This window comes from Sinocyclocheilus anshuiensis, unplaced genomic scaffold, assembly GCF_001515605.1.
Source record: "Sinocyclocheilus anshuiensis isolate Anshui unplaced genomic scaffold, SAMN03320099.WGS_v1.1 scaffold2050, whole genome shotgun sequence".
Lineage (NCBI taxonomy): Eukaryota > Metazoa > Chordata > Actinopteri > Cypriniformes > Cyprinidae > Sinocyclocheilus > Sinocyclocheilus anshuiensis.
In genome coordinates, this window is record NW_015544239.1 from 140940 (window position 1) to 162085 (window position 21146).

General features: G+C 35.8%; 1 protein-coding gene across 1 annotated transcript in view; it reads right to left on the minus strand.

Annotated features, from left to right (window-relative positions):
* The window catches only part of LOC107697633 (1-phosphatidylinositol 4,5-bisphosphate phosphodiesterase eta-1-like), a 55042-nt gene that overhangs the window by 30235 nt on the left and 3661 nt on the right, over positions 1-21146 (minus strand). Inside the window, exons 2-10 of the mRNA XM_016498434.1 lie at positions 19273-19516; positions 15695-15824; positions 14469-14639; positions 12761-12854; positions 10566-10769; positions 10343-10463; positions 7027-7198; positions 3560-3667; positions 974-1135 (exon numbers count right to left, since the gene is read on the minus strand). Coding sequence (XP_016353920.1) covers positions 974-1135; positions 3560-3667; positions 7027-7198; positions 10343-10463; positions 10566-10769; positions 12761-12854; positions 14469-14639; positions 15695-15824; positions 19273-19516 — 1406 coding nt within the window. The remainder of the gene's footprint in view (positions 1-973; positions 1136-3559; positions 3668-7026; positions 7199-10342; positions 10464-10565; positions 10770-12760; positions 12855-14468; positions 14640-15694; positions 15825-19272; positions 19517-21146) is intronic.

Genomic DNA, 21146 nt, shown 5'->3' on the forward strand with positions numbered 1-21146 from the left:
GTCCTCTTTTGGAAGACCAAACAAAGTAGTTTCGCTTTCACAACGAAGCACACAGCGTCTTCACGACATGGCTGCAGCGTCAACAATACTACAGTGAGAATAAAAGTTACGCCTTCTTTCTTTGTGTGAACATTTGGGCGGCATTATGCAAATCTTCCCACATAGTCTAGGGGGCGTGTTAGAACGAGCCGTTTTAGGGGGGTGTGGCAGAGTCTTAACTTTTATAAAGAATATCTCTTTGGATTTGAGACTTTAGTCTTTGCAACTTTACAGATCTTCTTTATGCACCAAGAGCTTGTAACACTCCAAAGAGAAAGGAAAAATTGAAATCGCATCATATGACCCCTTTAAAAAAACAATATCCGTTCAATAGCCGTAATTAATTCCCAGTTATGATTGAACTGTTTCTTTAAAAGGTATCTAATTCTAACACAAAGACTTGAGTGTCAAAATCTGTTCAAATAAATATTTGTGGACACGCGGTCAGAGAGACGTTTTTACATTCAGTGATGCATAAAATTAACACAACATTGACTTAAAATCATCTCCAGACAGACTCTTAATTTCTGCGCTCACTCAAACAGCTCTCAGTTTGTTTTTTTTTCATAAATATTATGCAGGAACACAGGAGGGGAGAGAAAATCCCTCTGTGCATTACAAACGGCACATCAAAATTAATGTTTAGAGAGTGCGAAGTCTAATAATAGGGCAAGAAAAGACGCAGAACGAATGCTAATTAAGGGATGCTCCGTCTTTTTCTGGATTGCAAGACTAATGTGTGCGCAGTGATTAGGTATTCTAATTCTTCCTTTTTTCTTTCTTTTATTCTTTAGAGCTGCCTATTTCAGTAAGGGCTGAAATGGGTTTGTGTCTTGTTGTTTTAAGTGCTGCTTCATGCAACATTATATCTTTACACAGAATTTGGAGACCACACAGACTTCAGAATGTAGAATCACAGTTAGAGCTACTTTACCTTGCGCAGGTTTCTTTGGATGCCCTCATGGGTGGCACGGAGCAGCGCTCGGATAGAGAAACTGTCCGTGTCCTCTTTGTCCCCGATTTGAGACTCTTTCATCAGTGAGTCTAGTTTCTTCCTGATGTGGGACTCCACCTGGTGCTGACTGGACCCATTGGACTGAAATTCAGTAAGTAGAGTATCAAAATCTGCAGTTTATAAGTAATCTTTTTAAGAGCATAATAAAGAAAATAGCATCTATTATTTCTAGGAAGAACTTCCACACAGCAAACTTAAAGGGGTCATATGATGCTTTTTTAAAGATCATTATTTTGTGTATTTGGTGTAACAGAATATGTTGACATGCTTTAATTTTCAAAAAACACATTATTTTTCAAATACTGTACATTATTGTAGGTCCTCTATGCCCCGCCTCTCTCAAACGCTTCGTTTCCTACAAAGTCCCTCCTTCCGACAAGCGCAGTCTGCTCTGATTGGCCAGCTGAAAATCGCATCATATGACCCCTTTAAGATATAAACTTCTTAACTGCCTTAATAAATCAGATTTACAGAACAGAAACTCTATCTTGCATCAAGCTTGATACAAACTTTTCTTTTTCCCTCAAAATTTTTTTTTATGTTGCTTCATAAAAGCCTTGATAAACAGGTTTATAGATCATTTTCAATATGTTTTCGAATGACTATGACAAAAACAGGCTCAACACTGAAACTTTTCTTCCATGTACACTTTTGCTATGCAGAAAAATGATGCTTACCCTTGTGAAAAATAAGTATTTTTAAAACTACTGAATGTGAACTTTTAGTATACTTCAAATCATCGAAGTACTGCAAACCACTTAAGTGTACTTAAAAGTAATCACTCAGCTGCACTTTTTAATAATGTCCAATATTTAAATCATTATGTTCTAATAATCTTTTGTCGTGCTGTAAAGACTAACATTCTAAAGCAAAGTAAAGTATTTAATTTTAGTTAAATTAAATCATATTAATAATCACTTAATCATATTACAAAGACAATACCTGTAATTATGAAATTACATATAAATATGTACTTACAGTCCTTACTTTTAATTTAATGGCATTTAAAATCCAACACTCTGAAAACATTACATTCAGTTACATTTTTTTTAAAGTATAATTTCCTTAATAAGTACTCTTTTTTTTTTTAAAGTACTCAATTTTTTACAGGGGTACACATGCAATATGAATTCTGTAACTTTTTTTTATGAGTACCAAAATAAATATGCACTGCTTGCGCGGTGTGAAAGAGGCCTAATCGATGTGTGTTCTCTCTCTCTAAATTTCAATGGCTATTCATGAGTCATTTTATTAAAAATCAAAGCCTGGCATACTGATCTGAGAGAGCAATAAAGGATGAGTTCTAAGTATTATAAAAGCCAATTATGCAAATAAGAGGTTCAGTTTTGTTTGAACAGGAAAATTTATTTAAAATCTGTCCTCAGAAAAAGCAGCCATAATGGCCCTCAACATACAGCAGAGGCAGCATGTTTCTTGCATTTCCTGACACGTTTAAGTAGGCATGTAATGAGATGAAGCATAAAAAACTTTTAATTGGCTCAAAAGACTGACTTGTCTGAGTGGATCATTAAACATTAATTACTCCTAACAAAGCAACATGAATATTTTGCAAGGATACATAAAAATGCTATTAAAGCATTCTTCATTAAAGAAGACAAACAATTCTTACATAGGAAACCAATTTGTTATTAATAAATGAGTCTGGGAAAAATAAATTAATGTGTTAAATATCCAGCATCAAAATCTGGACAAAATCGCTGGACTGATTGTAAAGGAGACTCTGTTAATGGCAGCGCTGCTGGATGGATCTTTTGGCAAATGGCCATGTTGTCACACAAAGACTTTCCGCTGCCTATATAGAGGTGTTTCCACACAAACAGAAGCTCGCCAGGGGTTCGGGCTGTGATTGATCGGCTTTTAGAGACTGACACCAACAGCTCACTGTGAGCCAGAATGGTGTGAGGAAGCAGCCAGACAAAATACTGGCTGCATCAAAACTGAGAGATTTTCATAGAAGCAGAGAGAGATGCAGAGGAGGTGATAACGTGTGAAAAGAAGGTGGCATATCAGCACATGGAAAAAGGGAAACAACAGCTTGAGTAGTGGAAAAGTGAAAAACGTAACATTTAAAAGTGCAGCATGATCTTATTTGTAATTTTAATAAGGTATTTGTGTAGTTGCATTTTGTACATTTGGATTGACACTGATACATACAATATCAATGTACAGACAGATTAGAAATGTTTACTACTTATCTGGATGCAAAATGATAGAGGAGTGCCACACATAAGGATTTTTATTATATACTCTTCTACATATAAATAAATAATTTGTTTCAGTAAAGGGTTTTATTGAACAGGTTTCTCCATTATTTAATCCTGAATGACAGTCCCATTATAGGACTGTGTCAGAGCAGTGCAGCGATACTGTAAAGTTGTAAAACGTTAACATTGATGATGAACAAAAATATGAATGAAATCACTCTGCTGAGTGCGTATAAATATGTGTGTGCTCAATCCTGATCGGTGAGTGTTACAGTCTTACCATGCTATTCTTCAGCTTGAAGTCATCTTCAATCTCATCAGCACTGTCGTCATCAGACACCTCACCCTCTTCAGCATCTGCAGACAAGTACAGAGGAAGACGCTTCCCCTATAGACAAGAAAAGATGAATGAATGCTTCCATAATCCTTTCTTACAGTATTTGTCAGCAAAGAACCCCATTATTGAGTGTTAGATAGTGTTTCACATCTCTTTAAACTATCGACAGCACCTTAGAGCCCGTTTGTGTTGACACAGCACCTCAGATATTGATACTAGAATTGAATCCATACTAATGACTGCTGGCCACAGGTGAAAGAGAAGTGTAGTATGCAGTCTTACGGCCAATGAAAAAACATTTTCTTTCAAGAAAGCCTGAAATGTAATGTTTTATTTTAGTTTTGAGTTAGTAACCCTGTCATTTCATTCCTGATAAGATACACAACTCACTTTCACCTGTAATGGGTGAAAGTGAGAACCTAAGTTTACGTTTACACATTAAACCTAAAACTCCAAACACAGACACTTGTCTCCTCCTTGTCTGTCGGTCTCTCTCACAAACACATTTGTGTGAGGGCTAGTGGGAAATAAGAGTTGCTGGTGGAGGGACAAGTTGGAGGGAAAATCAATCCCCATGCTTTTGACCTCCAGAGTTTGCAGGAACACAGGATGAGTGCTCTCGTCTGGCGGAGGGAGTTGACATTGTGACACGCTTAAGTGTGTGTGTGTGTGTGTGTGTGTGTGTGTGTGTGTGTGATCAAAGGAGACCTGTGTTCAAGTGTGGGGGATTTACTCAAGTGTGCTCCAATCACAAAGGGTCCCTGCTGGGTTTAAGAGTCTGCCGTCACTGTTTGCTCGACTGGGAGGGTCCTGTAGTGTAGCAGGCTGGCAGTGCCATCTGTCTTGACCTGTTTTACTAATGCCAAGCTCCTCGCTGGCACAGTGACGTCGGTATTTACACAAAGCAATACTCTCTTCTCATGTGACTGACCACCTGTCATCCCATTACATCCTTAAGTAGGTTAGCTAACATGAAAATTCTGTCATCGCTTACTTTACAAGGTCTAAAAAGAAAAAAAAAAAAAAAACATAATTAAACATGTCCATGCATTCTTTATCTTCTGAAGCCTCATAAAATAGCTTTGTGTGGGGAAAAGACTAAAAGTTGAACTTTTTTAGAGCTTGACAGTCAACAGTCTATTTTCATTCTATGGAAAGAGCAGCTAGGACATTCTTCAAAATATCTTATCTTATGATGAACAAGATGAAAAAGTTGGACAGTTTTGAAATGGCATGAGTAAGTAAATGATGACATAATCTCTTTCTCCACCACCTCTCTCTTTTTCACACAATCAATCTCTATTTTTCTGTTGTGACATTCTATATTTTCTGAAGCTCTTAATCATATCTGGAGGATTCTGTAAAGGTATTTAAAAAACAATGGTTCTTTAAAGGTTCTTTACACATAGTAACAGTTCTGTTTAGAACTATATCTTCCTGAAGAACCGTTTTATTCTAAAATGATTCTTTGTATTTGAGTTTGGATTCTTCAGTCTCTACTCCAGATGCTGTCCCACCCCACAACGTCATCATCTACAGACAAGAAATGCCCACTAAATTACACCAAAATGCAACCAATAGTGTACATAAAGACACATTATAGAGGATTGTGAAGATATTTCACTGGAACTTGGCCTTCATTACATTTATTTTGTGTTCTTTATGTATGTATTTATTTCTTTATGCATGTGAAGAGTTTATTTGCAAAAACAGACAACTCAGTTTTTATAAATTTTCATAAATCATAAGAATCAGAATCAGAATTAGCTTTATTCGCCAGGTGTGCGCAAACACACGAGGATTTCTTTTTTTTTTTATTGTGTTTTCATGTTTTTATTGTGTGTTAATTAGCTGTATTTTTTAGTTATTATTATTTATTCAAAACAACCCAACTGCAGTTTGATTGATATTGATTGGAATGCAGGATAAAAAAAAACATGATTTTTGAATGCAGTTATCTGTTTTTGCAAATGAACTCTTCATGTGTTTATTCTAGGGCTGTCGATTTAAAACAATAATTATGGGGAAAAAATGCATTACATTTATTAACTCATTTAACGCACCCCACTGATAACCGTGATGCAGGACAACAACTGTCTGTGTGATGTAGCTTATTAGAATGCAGTTATGTGCCTCTAAAGATACAAGGAAAGAAATGCCCCTGTATGGGTTTTTGTCTTATATTTACGTCATATGGTACAGTTTAGCAATATCACAATATCACAAGAAAACATGTTTTGTTTTGTTTTTTTCACAAAAATATCTGCACAGCAAATGTGAAGTTAATTTTATACAATAGCTCAGTAAATAAGAAGTTAACATTGTGTTTTAGATACAATATTGTCATAATATGTCAGGCAATATTGCCTGTTTTGCTTAATTTTGACAATGAACATAGTTCCAAACAAAGCCACAGCAGAACTGTTGTACATCTCCGAGCAACACACTACAATGTTTCTTTACTGAATTAATCCATGTTTTTGAATGAACTGAGTAAGCCAACAATTCAGTAACCTATCTTTAGTCACAGCTGTTTTAACGAAATGGTTGAATGAATGACTGTATGACTCATTCATTAGATACATATTTTGAGTATCATTTCATTTTTTTATCATTTTATATTTTATCATATTTCACTTTTTTTTCTCCAATATTCAAAAAACTAATATTAATGAAGATAAACTATTAATAAAAAAGATTGTTCATAACACCATTAACAATCTATACAGCACTTTCAAAGCATGATTCTTTATGTAACCTTACAAAAAGGGCTTTAACACACACACAAAAACACTTTTCTGCTATTGTTACAAGCTGACGAACACAACTGTGGTACTGTTCACATCATTTTTTGGAAGATTGAGGTGTTGGTTGCACAGAAGTTATCAGTGCAAGAGTTGTATTATTGTAAGTGTGTGTCTGTGTGTGTGCTTGAAGACATGGTTTATGAGAACACAAATATGTATAATGACTTGGGTATTCAGGATGGGGAGAAAGGTATTTTAATAATGTAAATTATGTGAATTTAAAAGTGCCAAGCATGAGAGCATGTTCTAGTACACCCCCAAAACAAAATCAAGACTTTGTAAAAGAGCATAAAAGACCCCTTTAAACATTTTGATCTACTGCTATATTTTGTGACTTTCAAATCATTATGTAAATGATCTATTTTACTTGTCTAAAATCTGGAAGTCCTGCATACTGGTAATTTTTTTGGTGAATAGTCAAGACTGTGCTGGTTCGCCAGCACCAAACCAGAACTAACTAGTCCATACCAGCATGGAAATTTAAGTTGGGTTTAACAAAAGACAGAAAGAAAAGAGAGAACAGTAGACAAAAGCAGGAAAAGGAAAAGGAAAAAAATATATATATAAGAAATGGAGAAAAGGTGTCTTCAGTTCATGCCAAACCTTTATAAGTAGCTTGCTCTTCAGGGAGTTCGGACTGGGGAGCTGCTTTGGGTCTTTGTTCAGAGCCTCCACCACATCCAGCTTGTCTCCGAAGATCTCTTTCAGGTGCTGAGCTATCTTCTTCTGCTGCTGAATGCTGCAGTGATTCTCTATGGACAGGATCACAGGGAACCTGACGCAGCAGGAGACAGAAGAGAGAAAGGATGAGGGTGACAGTAATCACAAACAAGGGAACAGCTAGAACAGTCAGCAGTTGCTCTCTGCCTCCAGAGCCTTCCCCCGACATTAACCTTTTATCCGTATTTCTTTCATCTTGACTCATCTTCACTGTCATGTGCTCTCTCTCTCTTTTGCCATCTCACTCTTTTGACTGTTATCTCTTTTTTTTTACTTTTGCCTTGCCGCATGCTGTCTGGCTGTTCTGTTTACTTCATCTGCACACTCAAACAAACACACTTGACTTTGGGTTATATTCTCACTCATAGTCTGAGATCTCGACACTGAATATTCTGCTCTAACAAGGTGTTTCCAAAAGCATGCAAGAAAACCACACATTTTACAATGCAAAACTATTTCTCTGTGCCTTGTTTACCAATAAATCTAGCGATACATCCATAAATCATGATACATTTACTTGAAAAGTAATAAATATTAAGATATTATACATACCTGCAGTAGATATTGTGTTTTCAGAGAATAAATACTTGTTGAATTAAGTTCATTTTTCTTACCCCACTGCAAATTGTTTAAGGTTTTATTTAAATAATTCCTTATCAATTTTGCTTATCCAATAAATTTACCCTGTTTTAATGATGTTTAGATATTTTACCGTAAAAGGGTTCCGACACATTTGGTTAATTAACCTTTTAAGTACAGATATTAGACTATTACACTTCTATATTACTGAAGACAAATATTGTATCTATAATTGAAATCTAGCAATGAAATATTTTAAAGCAGAACCTAAATGTATAAATAAAACAAATAAATACATACATGCATACAATATTCATTATATACATTTCTAAATGTATTATTATTATTTTTTATTACATTTTCAAGCCTGGAAATAAAAAAAATTCCAGACATTTTCAGGTCTTCCTTTTATGAACAAACAAGACAAAAACACTCATTAAGAAAAATATGTGTTGTGAATTTGATGGCTGCATGTGATACATAAAAGGGTGACCACAGAAATTTCAGTGTAGAAAACAATTATTAATAAATAATAATAATAATAATAATAATAATAATAATAATAATAATAATAATAATGTTGTGCTCTGTGAAAATGACAGAATTAGATTCAGACAAGCTATACCTGAATGTCAGATACCTAGGAATCAGGAAAACCCTCTAGGTTTAAAAAGCCCTACATTATGAACAACATTCCTCTCACACACAAATACACACATACACATACACTCACCATGAAAAAATGCTCTGAAAGAGGGAAGTGGAAAGATATAAAGATGCCCTGTAGGGCTACAGTGATAGCAATGCTCTCTCAGCAAGTGTCATGGGATTTGGTGAGTGTAATTTGCATGTGATGTGCATGTGCTAAAAGGCTAATTTGCTCCATTATGTTGAGCCATTAGCTGAAACAGGTGGCTGTTTAATGATAAAAACCATTACAGAAACAGACAGGTAGCTTTCTAGGAGCATCCAGGCACTGGTACAGGAAGATCTCTTCAATTATTACTGTACTTATCCTCATGGTGATAAACAAAACAATTTTCCACAACAAATTAAATATATAGTTTAGTCATGCACCTCACTGGATGCCTTGTCTGGTAATAGTAAGACAAAGCAAACATAGGGGCTGCAAGTCCATCTGAATTGTTTTTAAATTAACAGTCTATTACAATGGAAAACAGATAGCAGACAAAGACGAACACACATGACATTCCCTTGAGAAGATGATTACTGAAATATTCAGTATTTTTAGGGGGCCCTAAGCAATTTTGTATTATGAAGCTGTGTTGTAATGTTTAATGGAAAACTAGCTTACTGCTTGCTGCATATTATATATTATAGTACTATTTTTTAAAGTATTATGTAAGGCGGTATGCAATATGTGTTAAATGATAAATGTTTCAATGGTATTATGCTACCTTGCTGTCACATGATTCCACCAAGTTGTATGATATTGAGTGAAACATTTGTCTTTTAATCTTTTATTACCATTATTTAAAAAAAATATTATTATTTATTTATTTTTCTAAAATAGTATTTTAAACTTTAAGAATATATACTTTTTAGGTCTAATAACTCTAATAACTTAATTTTTTTAGTAGTATAATTAAACAACAGTCGTTATCTCATGTGTACATCAGAGTACTGTTCCTTACTTTAAATTAGGGCTGTCAACGTTAACGCTAACGTTAACGTATGCGATTAATTTTACAATCAACGCGTTAAAATAATTTAACGCAAATTTACTGAAGCACAATTTCTATTCTAACCCTTTAACCCAATTTTGCTTCTCTGCTTGCGATCAGATCATTTTAAGCTGCTAAACTCCGGGAAAGTTTTCAGTCCAATGATCCAGTAAGCGAATGCATTCATACAATCCGTCCAAAACAGCGCTAATATAAAGGAAACCAGGCTGATTACATCAGAGATTGCAGAGAGAACAGAGACTCGCGGTGCGTTTTCAGTGAATTATTCATTCCAGTGAGCTTCGCTTTAAAACACGACCTCTGTCATATTCTGTGATTGTCTCTGAAGAGTGCGAGTCCTCACACGTTGCGCTGTGTGAAGTACAGACTGAACGGATTGTCAACACATCCCACCGCTGTATGGCCAGATGAGACGCAAACTACGTTTTCTCGACTGGATAACCAGTCTCGCTAGTAAAGTTTTGATGGATGAAGACTGCAATCAAGGTAAAGACGATTGCGGTGACGTACAGGAGTCGTACAGTAAGCACGCGTGAGTCCATTATAGTAATGCGTGTATGAGTGCTCTTGACGCACTGATCGCACATTGTATTTATGCAGAGGCAGCTTAATTTCATGAAGTGTGCGATTAATCGCAATTAATCACAGAAAAAGGGTGTGAATAATTAAATAAAAAATTTTCATCGATTGACAGCCCTACTTTAAATGTAAAATTACTTTAAAACTTTTAAAAAGCGAACATAGAGTATGGTTTATTTAAATGAGCTTTAAATGGCTTTACTATGCCCACCAGGGATAGTTTCGAAAAGCTACAAAGAAAATGATGATTGATTTCCTGACATAAACTAATGACTGATCATAAGCAACTATCATAAAAGAGAAAAGAAAAACTGAAGAGAGAAGGAAGTACGCACTCATTGTTTACAAAGGCGTATTTGTTGATGGTCTCAATGACAGATTTAAAGGTGATCTTGGAGGTCAGAGTGTAACCGTGTTGGACCATAGGCTCCCCGTCTGGACCATCCCAACAGTCCACTATAACACAAAGCATAGTCACAAACAAGGCTCTAAAAATAATTGATTTACAACCATTGGAAAATATATATTAGACATATATCCACAAGTGTTATTTCTTACCCTCCACACAGCGGCAGCCGGCCTGCAGGACCCAAGCATACATGTCCGTCTTGGAGTGGGACAGCAGCTGATCTCCAGTCAGGTAGGTGTTGTGGGAAGAGGCTATGAAATAGTTACACAGAGGCTGATCCATGTCTTGATTGACCTCATTGTGCTGAGGGTTGAACACATCACAGACTGGGCTTCGCATGTAGTTGGTGAACCCTAGATAGTGAAAGCAGACCCAAAACAGCTGTATATTTTTTTATTTCTTTGAGCCGTATATTATATATTGCTACAGAATCAAAAACAAAACATGTAACATGTCTTTCAAAAGCTCAAAATTTAGGCAAATGACTAATGATGCACTGCTAAAAATATCAGTTGTTACAACCTTACACAATCAACAAAGAGTGCAACAACTGGAGAGATCATTCCAGTGACTTTTTAAAAGCCTAAATGTCTTGCTCTCTTTCAAAAATGCAGCTTTTAGACAAAAAGAGAGTTGTGTGCAAGTGGTATGCAGCAGATGTGTGCTGAATAAATTAGTTTCAGCTTGACAAGCCACTAATGGAAAACAAGTCACTAAGAAACACATCATACATTGTTCAATTATGGAAGCGGCACACACACATAAACAAAAAACTATTGCAAATTTGACAGACAGACAGATATAAAGGCCCTGTTTACGTTTGGTATTAAGATATGTTTTTCACAATCCAATCATGTGAACAATGCTAAATACAGGTGTAAATGGGATCTGAAATGTTTTGAGATTGTCCACTTCTGGCCACTTCCAGAGGTAGTCGAAAACACATCTGACTGGATTGTTTTCGCAGTGTAGATGCTCATGTGGTCAATTGTGTATGAACAGCTACTAAAGACTGCCTGCTCTCTGCCTACTGACCTAATTCTTAAACAGATGGGATTTAAACTGCCGGCTTAAATCGTAAGTTTGGTTTGAAGACGAAAAAATTTAAAAAGCACAATGTTCTTCTACTAGTCCTGACTCTAGCACAAATCACAGCATTTGGCATAGTTCTGCGACTATCAGAGCGGCTATAACAAAAGCTGATGCCCACTGTGTCATATTCCATTGTCTCCTTCATATGGAAATTGCACAAGCTTATTTTGCAATATTAGATTGAAAGATAAGGAAAGGCCCATACATACACCTGCCCATAGATACACCCTCCATTCAAATAAATCAGGAAAGTGGTCAAAAAGAGAGGTATTAAAACGCCAGGTATAAACAGAAATATGTCTCCCTCGAGATAGATAGATAGATAGATAGATAGATAGATAGATAGTTCATAGTCTGGTCTGACACAGCAGGCAGGGTCAATCAGTTCCACCAGCTTTGTTCTAACAGGAAGCCAAGCTGAACTGAGCCCCTGTGTCTTATTTAGCTTAAGGGAAAAGGGGGTGGCCAGTGCTTCACTGTCAGTGGACAGTGCTCATGAACGCAATCAATAAAGCTCCAAAAAGATCAGATGAAGTTTCACGACACACAAACAGAAACTTTAAGATCCAGCAGAACAGCCTGTTCTGCTGTCACACTACCCACCACTTTGTAAAATGTAAACGGTAAAGGCATCTCTACTTTCTGCCACAGCTATAGAGTCACGTATTCTATAGTTTCTAAAGTAGGTTGGCACTTAGTAGAGACACAAATGCCAAACAATAAACGTGACAGTATCATGACACAGCTCACTGTTTAACTGGTGCTGGTTTAGCAGTGCCTTCCATAACCTATATTGATGTTGAGCTTGTGCTGTTCTGAGATTAGTTTGGACCTTAAAGGAATAGTTGACCCCAAAAATGAAAATGTTGTCATCATTTACTCACCCTCAAGTCATTCCAAATCTGTATAAGTTTCTTTTATCAGTTGTTGAAAGAAATAATATCCATCAACCGTCAACTGTTTGATTATCAGCATTCTTCAAAATATCTTCTTTTATGTTCAGAATAAGAAAGAAACTCACACAGGTTTGGAACGACATGAGGGTGAGTAAATGATGACAACATGTTTATTTTTGGGTGAACTATCCCTTTAATGTTTGGTTACAGCATAATTACATACATTTGTTTTATTACACACATGATCAAGAATAGTTTGAGTCTAGTTATTCAGACATTCTGTCAGGTTTTCTTCAATAAATATAGGAAAATAGGGAGGGAAAGAAAAGCTGAGTGTGGCCAAACATAGTCCTCACCTTCAATTCCAAGAACTCCATTCTGCTTGTTCTCCTCAGAGACTTCAAACTTATTTATTATGTCCAGACAGTACTCTGGGGTCACATTGAACATCTGTGAAGAAGCATAAAACAAAAGAAAAGAGAGGGTCAACCTCATGTCAATCTTCCAGATAGGATTCATAACATGTCAATCATTTGGTCTCTAAGGGTCACCTCCTTTTAAAGTAAGATCACAAAAAAAAAATCCTCCAAACTGCCATTCTGTCACTAAATGACTTCATCCTTCTGTTTTGTCTGCACCCTTTCCCTCTTTTCACAACTTCCCCTAGGGCTTCATGGCCCGTGCGTGGGCGGAGAGAAGGAGCAGGGGCACAGAGAGGCGTTTTTAGCATCACACTGGGGCTGTTCATAGCCTCAGCTGGAAAGCCATTATAATGGCTGATAGAGAGGCAGAGCCTTTCACTTTCTGAATCTTAAAGAATGCCCAAGAGCTCCGGTAGATATTGAGCTGGAATAGGGAAAGAAGTACAATAAAAGATTTCACAAAAGAAATACAGAAAACACAGTAAAACACTCCAAATGGCTGTAAAAATGTGAGGTGTACTGTATCTATAAAATCATTATGAATCAAAAGTATAATAGAATGAAAAGAGCCAAACGGAGAATAAAAGTGAAATCAGAAACATCAATAATAAGTTATACTATGTCTGAGTTATTAATCTGAAGCAATGTGAAATGATGCTTTGGTTTATATATAATATAAAAAGTGATATTGTAAAATATTATTACCATTTAAAATAGTTGTTTTCTATTTCAGTATATTTTAAAGTGCAATTTATTACAATATGCTATTTTGACACTTAAGAACCATCTCTTATAATTATCAGGGTTGAATACAGTTGTGCTACTTAATATTTTTTTTAAAAACGGTGATAATTGTATTTCAGGATTCTTTGATGAATAGAAAGTTCAAAAGAACAGCAAAAAGGACAGCATCGATTTGAAATATATATCTTTTGTAACAATCTAAAAGCCTTTACTGCCACTTTTGATCAATTTAATGTATCCTTGATAAAAAAATAATTAATTTCTTTGAAAAAGCTCTTACTGACCCTAAACTTTTAAACAGTTGTGTATATACACACATACTCATAATAAATATAGAATGTGTTGTTTACAGTAGTTCTGTATTACTTGTGTGGGTTTTTAATGTAAGAACCAATAGGAGGAACTAAAGCCATATGTTATCTGTGTTTGGAAGTACAGGCTTGGATGACTTAAGTAGTTTTTTGTTTTTTTTTACATGCAAAATACAATTTTAACTTGATGAATAAGGAGCTTCAACTCTTGTCTAATAGTGACAAGGCAACTTTGGACCGTTTCACTATATAGACAGCACATAGTAAGATGCAAGAGCTTGAAAAGGAAAAGGAAGGAGCTAACATCAGCCTGACAGCAGAGGCGGTTACGGAACATCAGTCAGGACAGTGCTTATGGGATTTACATTTAAACACTATGTAAGGCTGAGGGAGAAAGCTTCTGAAATAATCATGTACGTTCATAACAACATGAAAATATCATAAACAGACATGGTCACTGGAACATGTGTACTGGAATTTAACATAGATACAAGTTTCCATTCCGTATAAAAATGGTAAATGAGAAGAGACACAATATCGAATGTGAGAGGTCACAGGTTTTGATCAGGAACAGATATTATACTGACCTTTTGCTCCATACACAGAAAGTTGCCAAGTTCCTCTGTGGTCAGGTGATCCTTCTTCTCACTGAAACACATGAGCAGCAGATAGAGGTCTCGCCTTAACGACATCATCTTATAGAAGACAGTGAACTCCTCAAACGTCAGTGTGCCCTGCTTGTCATCAGTGTCTGCTTCCTGTGAACACATGCAGAGAAAGAGCAAAGATACATAATGGGTTTCAAAGAGAAAATATCCTTAATATGCCTTTACTATCATTATGCATAAAAGGAAGATTACATTAAAACATTAAATAAAAATTGTCTCTTCATGCCTGTTCAATTTACAATAGTATAAACTGACCTTTTTGAATAACAGTCTAAGTTTAAGTGAAAATTCTTCATTTTGTCATCTGTATTTAACTCCCTTTCGGCACAATTCTCCCTCTCTTTTACTGTCAAAAGTACTACCGCTTAGTATTAGCTCAAATTCAATGTCTTCCAAGTTAACTGAAGCAAAAACAGAGATACAGCTTTAATCATAAGGTGTTATATAGAACACAATGGTGTTAGCACAGCTCTACTGAACAAATAGTACAAAGAAAACAATGTGATATTTAAAATTATAATTTGTACTTTGCCGTGAGGGAACAGCCTGAGCCTGATTAAATCACACTTTCTACAAAGCAATGGAAATACTGACTGAATTTCACGGGACTTATCAAAACCATCAATACCATTTACATTAAAAGGACAGTTCACCCCCAAAAATTATCTCATTATCTATTCACCCTCATGCCTTTCTTTTCTTAAATGAACATAAACAAAGAAATTTTGAAAAATCTTTGTAAGTTTACATAATGCAAGTGAATAGGTTCCCAAATAGTGAAGCTAGAAAAAGCTACATCATTACAGTAATCCATAAAACTACCAGATATGAATCAATGTCTTCTGAAGGGAAACAAGAGGAGTGTGAAAGAAAAATACTAATTTTGAACTTTTTTAACAGTAAACCATCACTTAAACCAGCCAACTGACGTACATGGATTTACTAGAGAGTCGAGTGTGCGTTTGACGTAAATGTAAGCTCACTTCTCATGTGAGCTTCAGATTGTGTTTATATGGACTCACAGAGACTGATTATATTACTAAAAATCTTCATTTGCATTCCTCTGAAGAAATAAAGTCACATTTGATGACTAAATTAAAACTTTTCACTTTAAGGCTTCCACTGTTCCAATCTTCCCCACATACCTGGAACATCTGTTTGACTTTTCTGCGAGGCAAGTTGACGTTCAACTTGTGTAAAAGCTGGTAGATCTCTTCAATGTTCAGAAGACCATCTCCATTCTTATCAGCCTCCTCGAAGGTCTGCTTCATCCACTTACATCAAGGTTAAGAGAAAAGACCACCAGAGAAAAAGCTGGACAATGAAGCCACAGAATAAAGTTACACTGACATTTATCTTGATCAAAGTTTAAACAGAAAAAGTTCATCGCAAAATGAAAAATGTGTATGCTTCTCATTTCTGGTCTGTCTCTCTAAAAGAAACCTTATTGGGAACATTATTATCTGTATTACTTTTCTGCCTGTGAACATTAGGAATGGATGAGCTCATCCTTCTCTCTTCTCAGAGCTGTAACACAATTAGCTCCAATGCACAACTGAGAGAATCCCATAGCTGACAAACACACAGTACGGACACACAAATTGAATTGTGCAAGTGTGGACTTTCATTGATTTTTCATGAAAAAAAACAGCCATCCTGACAGTTGAAATAAGTAAAGGGTAACACTTTAGAATAATGGTCCGTTGTTAACAAGTAACTATGCAGGAAGTAATAGGTAGTACTACATTAACACAACTTAATACTATTAACTAATAGAGAAGCAAGATTAACTAAGCAGTTAGTAGCAAATTTAGGACAAAGGTAGTTCCTTATTAGATATTTGATCATTATTAAATAAAAATATCCTCATTGAGAACTACTTGCGAACTATGACCAGTTAATAAAGAATAACCAATTAATTGCTAATCACAACAGTAACGTCTTAAAAGTGAACAATTGGGTTCTTTGTGGAAACTAAATTATGAATTTGATATCCCCCAAATAAGTTGGCTGCATTTTAAAATTGTGACTACTACTCTTACCAAAGGATGGATGTTCTCTGTTTCTTTCAAACTTAAACATAGAATAATAATAAAAATGATAATTCACTTTAAAATGTTAATAATTAGGAAGTGATGCTGACAAGTTCATGATTGAATTAGTTCACAATTATGAGCACTGTTTCGTGTCAGTTCAATATGTATCCCACTCCAAAAGACCTACTGGTAAAATATCACTAGTGCTTCACACAAATGTATGACTGTATACAGTATGTGTCAGATATCAAATATGTTAAATAACTTATTAATTTACTTGTGAGTAATTACTGAGTGGTTAAGGTGTTTATCACTTTAAAATAATGGTCTGTTACCTTGTCAGCCTGCAGGAACCACTAGTGATTTGGACCATTATTTTAAAGTGAAAAACACATTAACCACTCAGTAATTACTAAGTTATTTAATAAGTTATTTAACATATTTTATATCTGACACATACTGTGCAGTCATATATTTGTGTGAGGCACTAGTGATATTTTACCAGACACTGTAATCTGGGATATGCAGTTTTGTGCTTAACACAATATAAATGCAGTTGATGCCATGATTAAGGATGTGAATTGTTTTTGTCAAGAGAACATCATTATTCTAAAGTGTTACCAAGTAAAGCTCTGTTTTAATGCATCAGCCCATCTGTTGAGTGCAATTGGGCTGCTTTACTTGTCTCGTAAAGTGAAAAGATCTCGAGTAATGAGATGTTGAAAACAAAGAGCTGGATCTCAATCCGCTTAGAGGGCAGATGCATGATATGCAAGACATTTTTGTGTGGATAATAAGTTTCTTTATGTAATACTGTATGCAATTTTGATAAATTTGCTAGGATATCTGAAAATGTGTGTATATATGGGTACGGAGGAATATTTTTCTGTATGTGTGATCAGTAGTGAGAAGCTGTCATGAAATAGATCATCTATACTGTGAAAGAAGAGATGTCTTGTTTTATGAAGTATGACAGTTGGCAGAGAGCCTTGATGGATGTAATTACAGGCAGGAAAGAGGCAGTGCTTCTGTGACGGAAAGGAAAACAGTGAGGCTACTTGGAAGGGTCTGCAGACAAGGGACAGACTTTGAAAGTCATCCAAATATAGCGGTCGATTCAGGTAACAGTGGCGCAATTAGGAGGCTAATCAGAGGGGCATTAACATTTAACCAGAGCTGTACGAAGCAGAATATCTATTTTATATTACATGTCATTTAATGTCTTGTACAGCGGGTGTGAGTGGGTACATTTCTGACTGGCAGTCTGAAGACACTTTAAAGTCTTAAAAGACTTTAGTCTGCTCTCTTCTGCTTGTCTGGTTCTCCATGATTATGTTTTTAAAACGAAGGTCTCTTTATGCACAACAATAAAACGGGTCACAGTTGAACTGGCGTCTAGATTGAAAGCATAAGTGAAATTACCAACGGCCATATGCTGTGTTTCTACTGTTATGGCAGATTATAATGACTGCCACCTGATGACTCACGCCTCTTTAATGAGAATAACAGACATAAACATAAGGGAGGAGAGGATGAGCAGCTCTAACTTTTTATCTCCTCTTCCTCTAAGGCAGGTCCTTTCATGTGAGTCTGTGCTTCTGTAAGAACTCCCTGCAGAGGAAGTCTCCCTGAAGCAGTGAACTGCTCACAGGCAGACTGACTCAAAGAGTTCATGCTATCTCCCTCTTTGTACATCTCTCTCTTTTGTAAATCGGTCTAAATCAATCAGTCAAAATCGATCACGAATCCTTCTTTTCCTCTCTGCCTCCATCTAGTTATCCAATAATGTATGCAACTCCTCATGCAAACCATTAAATTAAGACAAACAACTGGAAACAGTGGAGGACCCTGCACATCAAAAAGTGATGCTAAAAGGATACCGCTGTGCATCGAAAAATAATGCTAAAGGGGTACCTTGACTGTCAAAAAGCCACGCCAAGGGGTCCTGACCAAGCGTTTTTTTTACAGATACTGGTGCCAAATCGATACTTTTAAAACGGTTCCAGTGCCTAAACGGTGCCTGAACCGATACTTATTAAAAAAAAATAAATAAATAAAAATTCCCCCAAAATGATGGATTGGGCATTAGCACTATAAACACATGATGTCTGTTTCATTTATACTGGACGCCAGAGGGCGCCCTCGCACAGAAAATCCACATATCCAGTCACAGAAGTAGCATGACCCTCCAGGAAATCCCTTATATGGACAAAGGGATGCTATTATAGCTGTAACTGAGTAAACAGAACATATAAAAGTTTTGGATGATAAAACAAAGACAATAAACACTCGACTGCGACAATATAGTTTATCTGTGTTATTCAAGCCATCTCTGGTATTTTCATAATAATTAAGTATATTTATAATCCATTGTTTTAAATGTTTTCAATTTTAATATTTCACAATATTACTGTTTTTACTGCATTGTATGATCAAATAAATGCAGTATTGGTGAGCACAAGAAACCTCTTCCAAAAGCATTCAAAAGTGTTACTGGCCTGCAAATTTTGAACGGTAGTGTCTACAATTGCAAATATGCATTTATTGCATGGAAAAGAGATGTGTGAACATTTCTCTTTGAGCACATCTCTTTTTTTGTGCTCCCCTGAAGAAACAACATGAAGAGTAGTAAATGATTAATGTAATAAATTTGTCCATCCATCCATCCATCTTGCAGTAAAGGATATTGGTCATGTGTGCGCTGTCTCTTAGCTAGCGAATCTTCATCACTGATACCGGCCATCAGATATCGGAGTCCAGTCACCCATGTCCTCGCTTCCTCTGAATTAGAGGTGACCAAGTCCAGGGATTCCATTTGATTGCCATGGTAAATAGTGAAACAACAACTCGGATCAAAGGTACCTTCTGCATGGCGATGGAAAATGTCAGACTGGCGACCTTCTGTGACCTTGTAGAGTGAGTCGATGGTGACTGGAAGGGAGAGAGAAAAGAGAACATGATCTTTGAACCCCTGAAACAATGAGCCACTAGCTATGGATGACCAGCACGCAGAGATACATTCATTAGCAAAAGCCTTGCCACCAGCGATCTGACCCACATTACTCCACTACAATAAAATATTTCCTTGGGTGAAGAGTTCAATTTAAAATGAAATGAATAGAAACTGAAGTGGAAATGGTGTGTTAATGATACTTATCTGATTCTGTAACTGAATGAACAATTATTTGGAGTAGCAATATCTGACAGTTATCACCCCTACTTCCCCATCTTCCTTATGTTTGTCTCTCTTTTCACTTTTAAAGCATTGAAGCATAACAATATGTAATTAGATTTCAGCACTATTTCCTCCCTTATGCCTTTTGCTCTCTGTTGCTCTCATTATTCGTCACTCTTTCTTTGGTTTCCCATAAGGGAACCTAGGCTTTAGTGTTGGCTGCCGAGTGTTCGTTGTGTTGTTTTACATGAAAGCACAATTATTGACAGCCTCTGCGGGCACTGTGTGCTTTCTGTCCACTTCAGTCTTATCAACATCTAAACCCAAACCAGCCTCTGAATCTTTCAGCAATCTCCTTTCAAAGGGATATTTATTTTTTACACAACCACATGTAATTTCAAACTAGTATGCTGTTATTATTTTGATGAAACACAAAAGTAGAATTTCTGCAGAAATTTCACGCAACTCTTGCTATACAATGACAGTTCATAGTGCCCACAGCTGTCAAGCTTCATAAGTACAAAAAAAAAATTAAGAAAAAAAAAAAGAGAAAAGCACCATACAAATTTCATAAAACCACTTGTGTATCTTTATTCTAAGTCTTCTGAAACTATATAGCTTTTTGTGAGGAACAGGAACTGATAATAAACCATTATTTCACCCCTAATGAAGCAAAAATGGCTTTTCAATGTCATGAACACCAAAACCTTCATTGACACACTCGTGTAAAGTAAGAAAGATTAACTGTTAATAATTAATTCAATAGTAGTTTAATTCAATAAAAATTCTGTCATCATTCATTCTCTTTTGTACGGAAGAGGATTAGGGCCAAGCGATTAAATCCGTTAAATTTCAAGAAAAATGTTGAAATAAAATGTTGATTAAACTCATTAAATTCCGAGAATATAGTCGTTATGTTTCGAGATAAAACTTGTTAAATTTCGAGGAAAAAAAGTCGAGATAAAATGTTGAGAATAAAGTCATTAAATTGCGAGAAAAAAACTTGTTAAATTTCGAGAAAAATGTCAAAATAAAATGTTGAGAATAAACTAATTTAATTTCGAGAAAAAAGTTCTTTTGTTTCGAGAAAAAAAACTCAAGAATAAACACACTCATGTCATTCATTTCATCTCGTTGGACAAAGTCAAACAGCGTCTGCAGTGGTGCAGGTTGGAGAGTAGCGCTCTAAAATCTTTGGTTTTTGCTGTTAAGTAAACTGTCATATTAACAGAAATCTTAAAAAATACAGCTCCGGGTAATCCGCGACAGACACCAAAAGTTTCTCTTCCATCATAGCAGTCTCCGGACTTTCTAATAGGGATGGGCGTATCGATCCGAAGTATCGATATATCGATACTGACGCGAGTATCGAAAGTATCGATACTC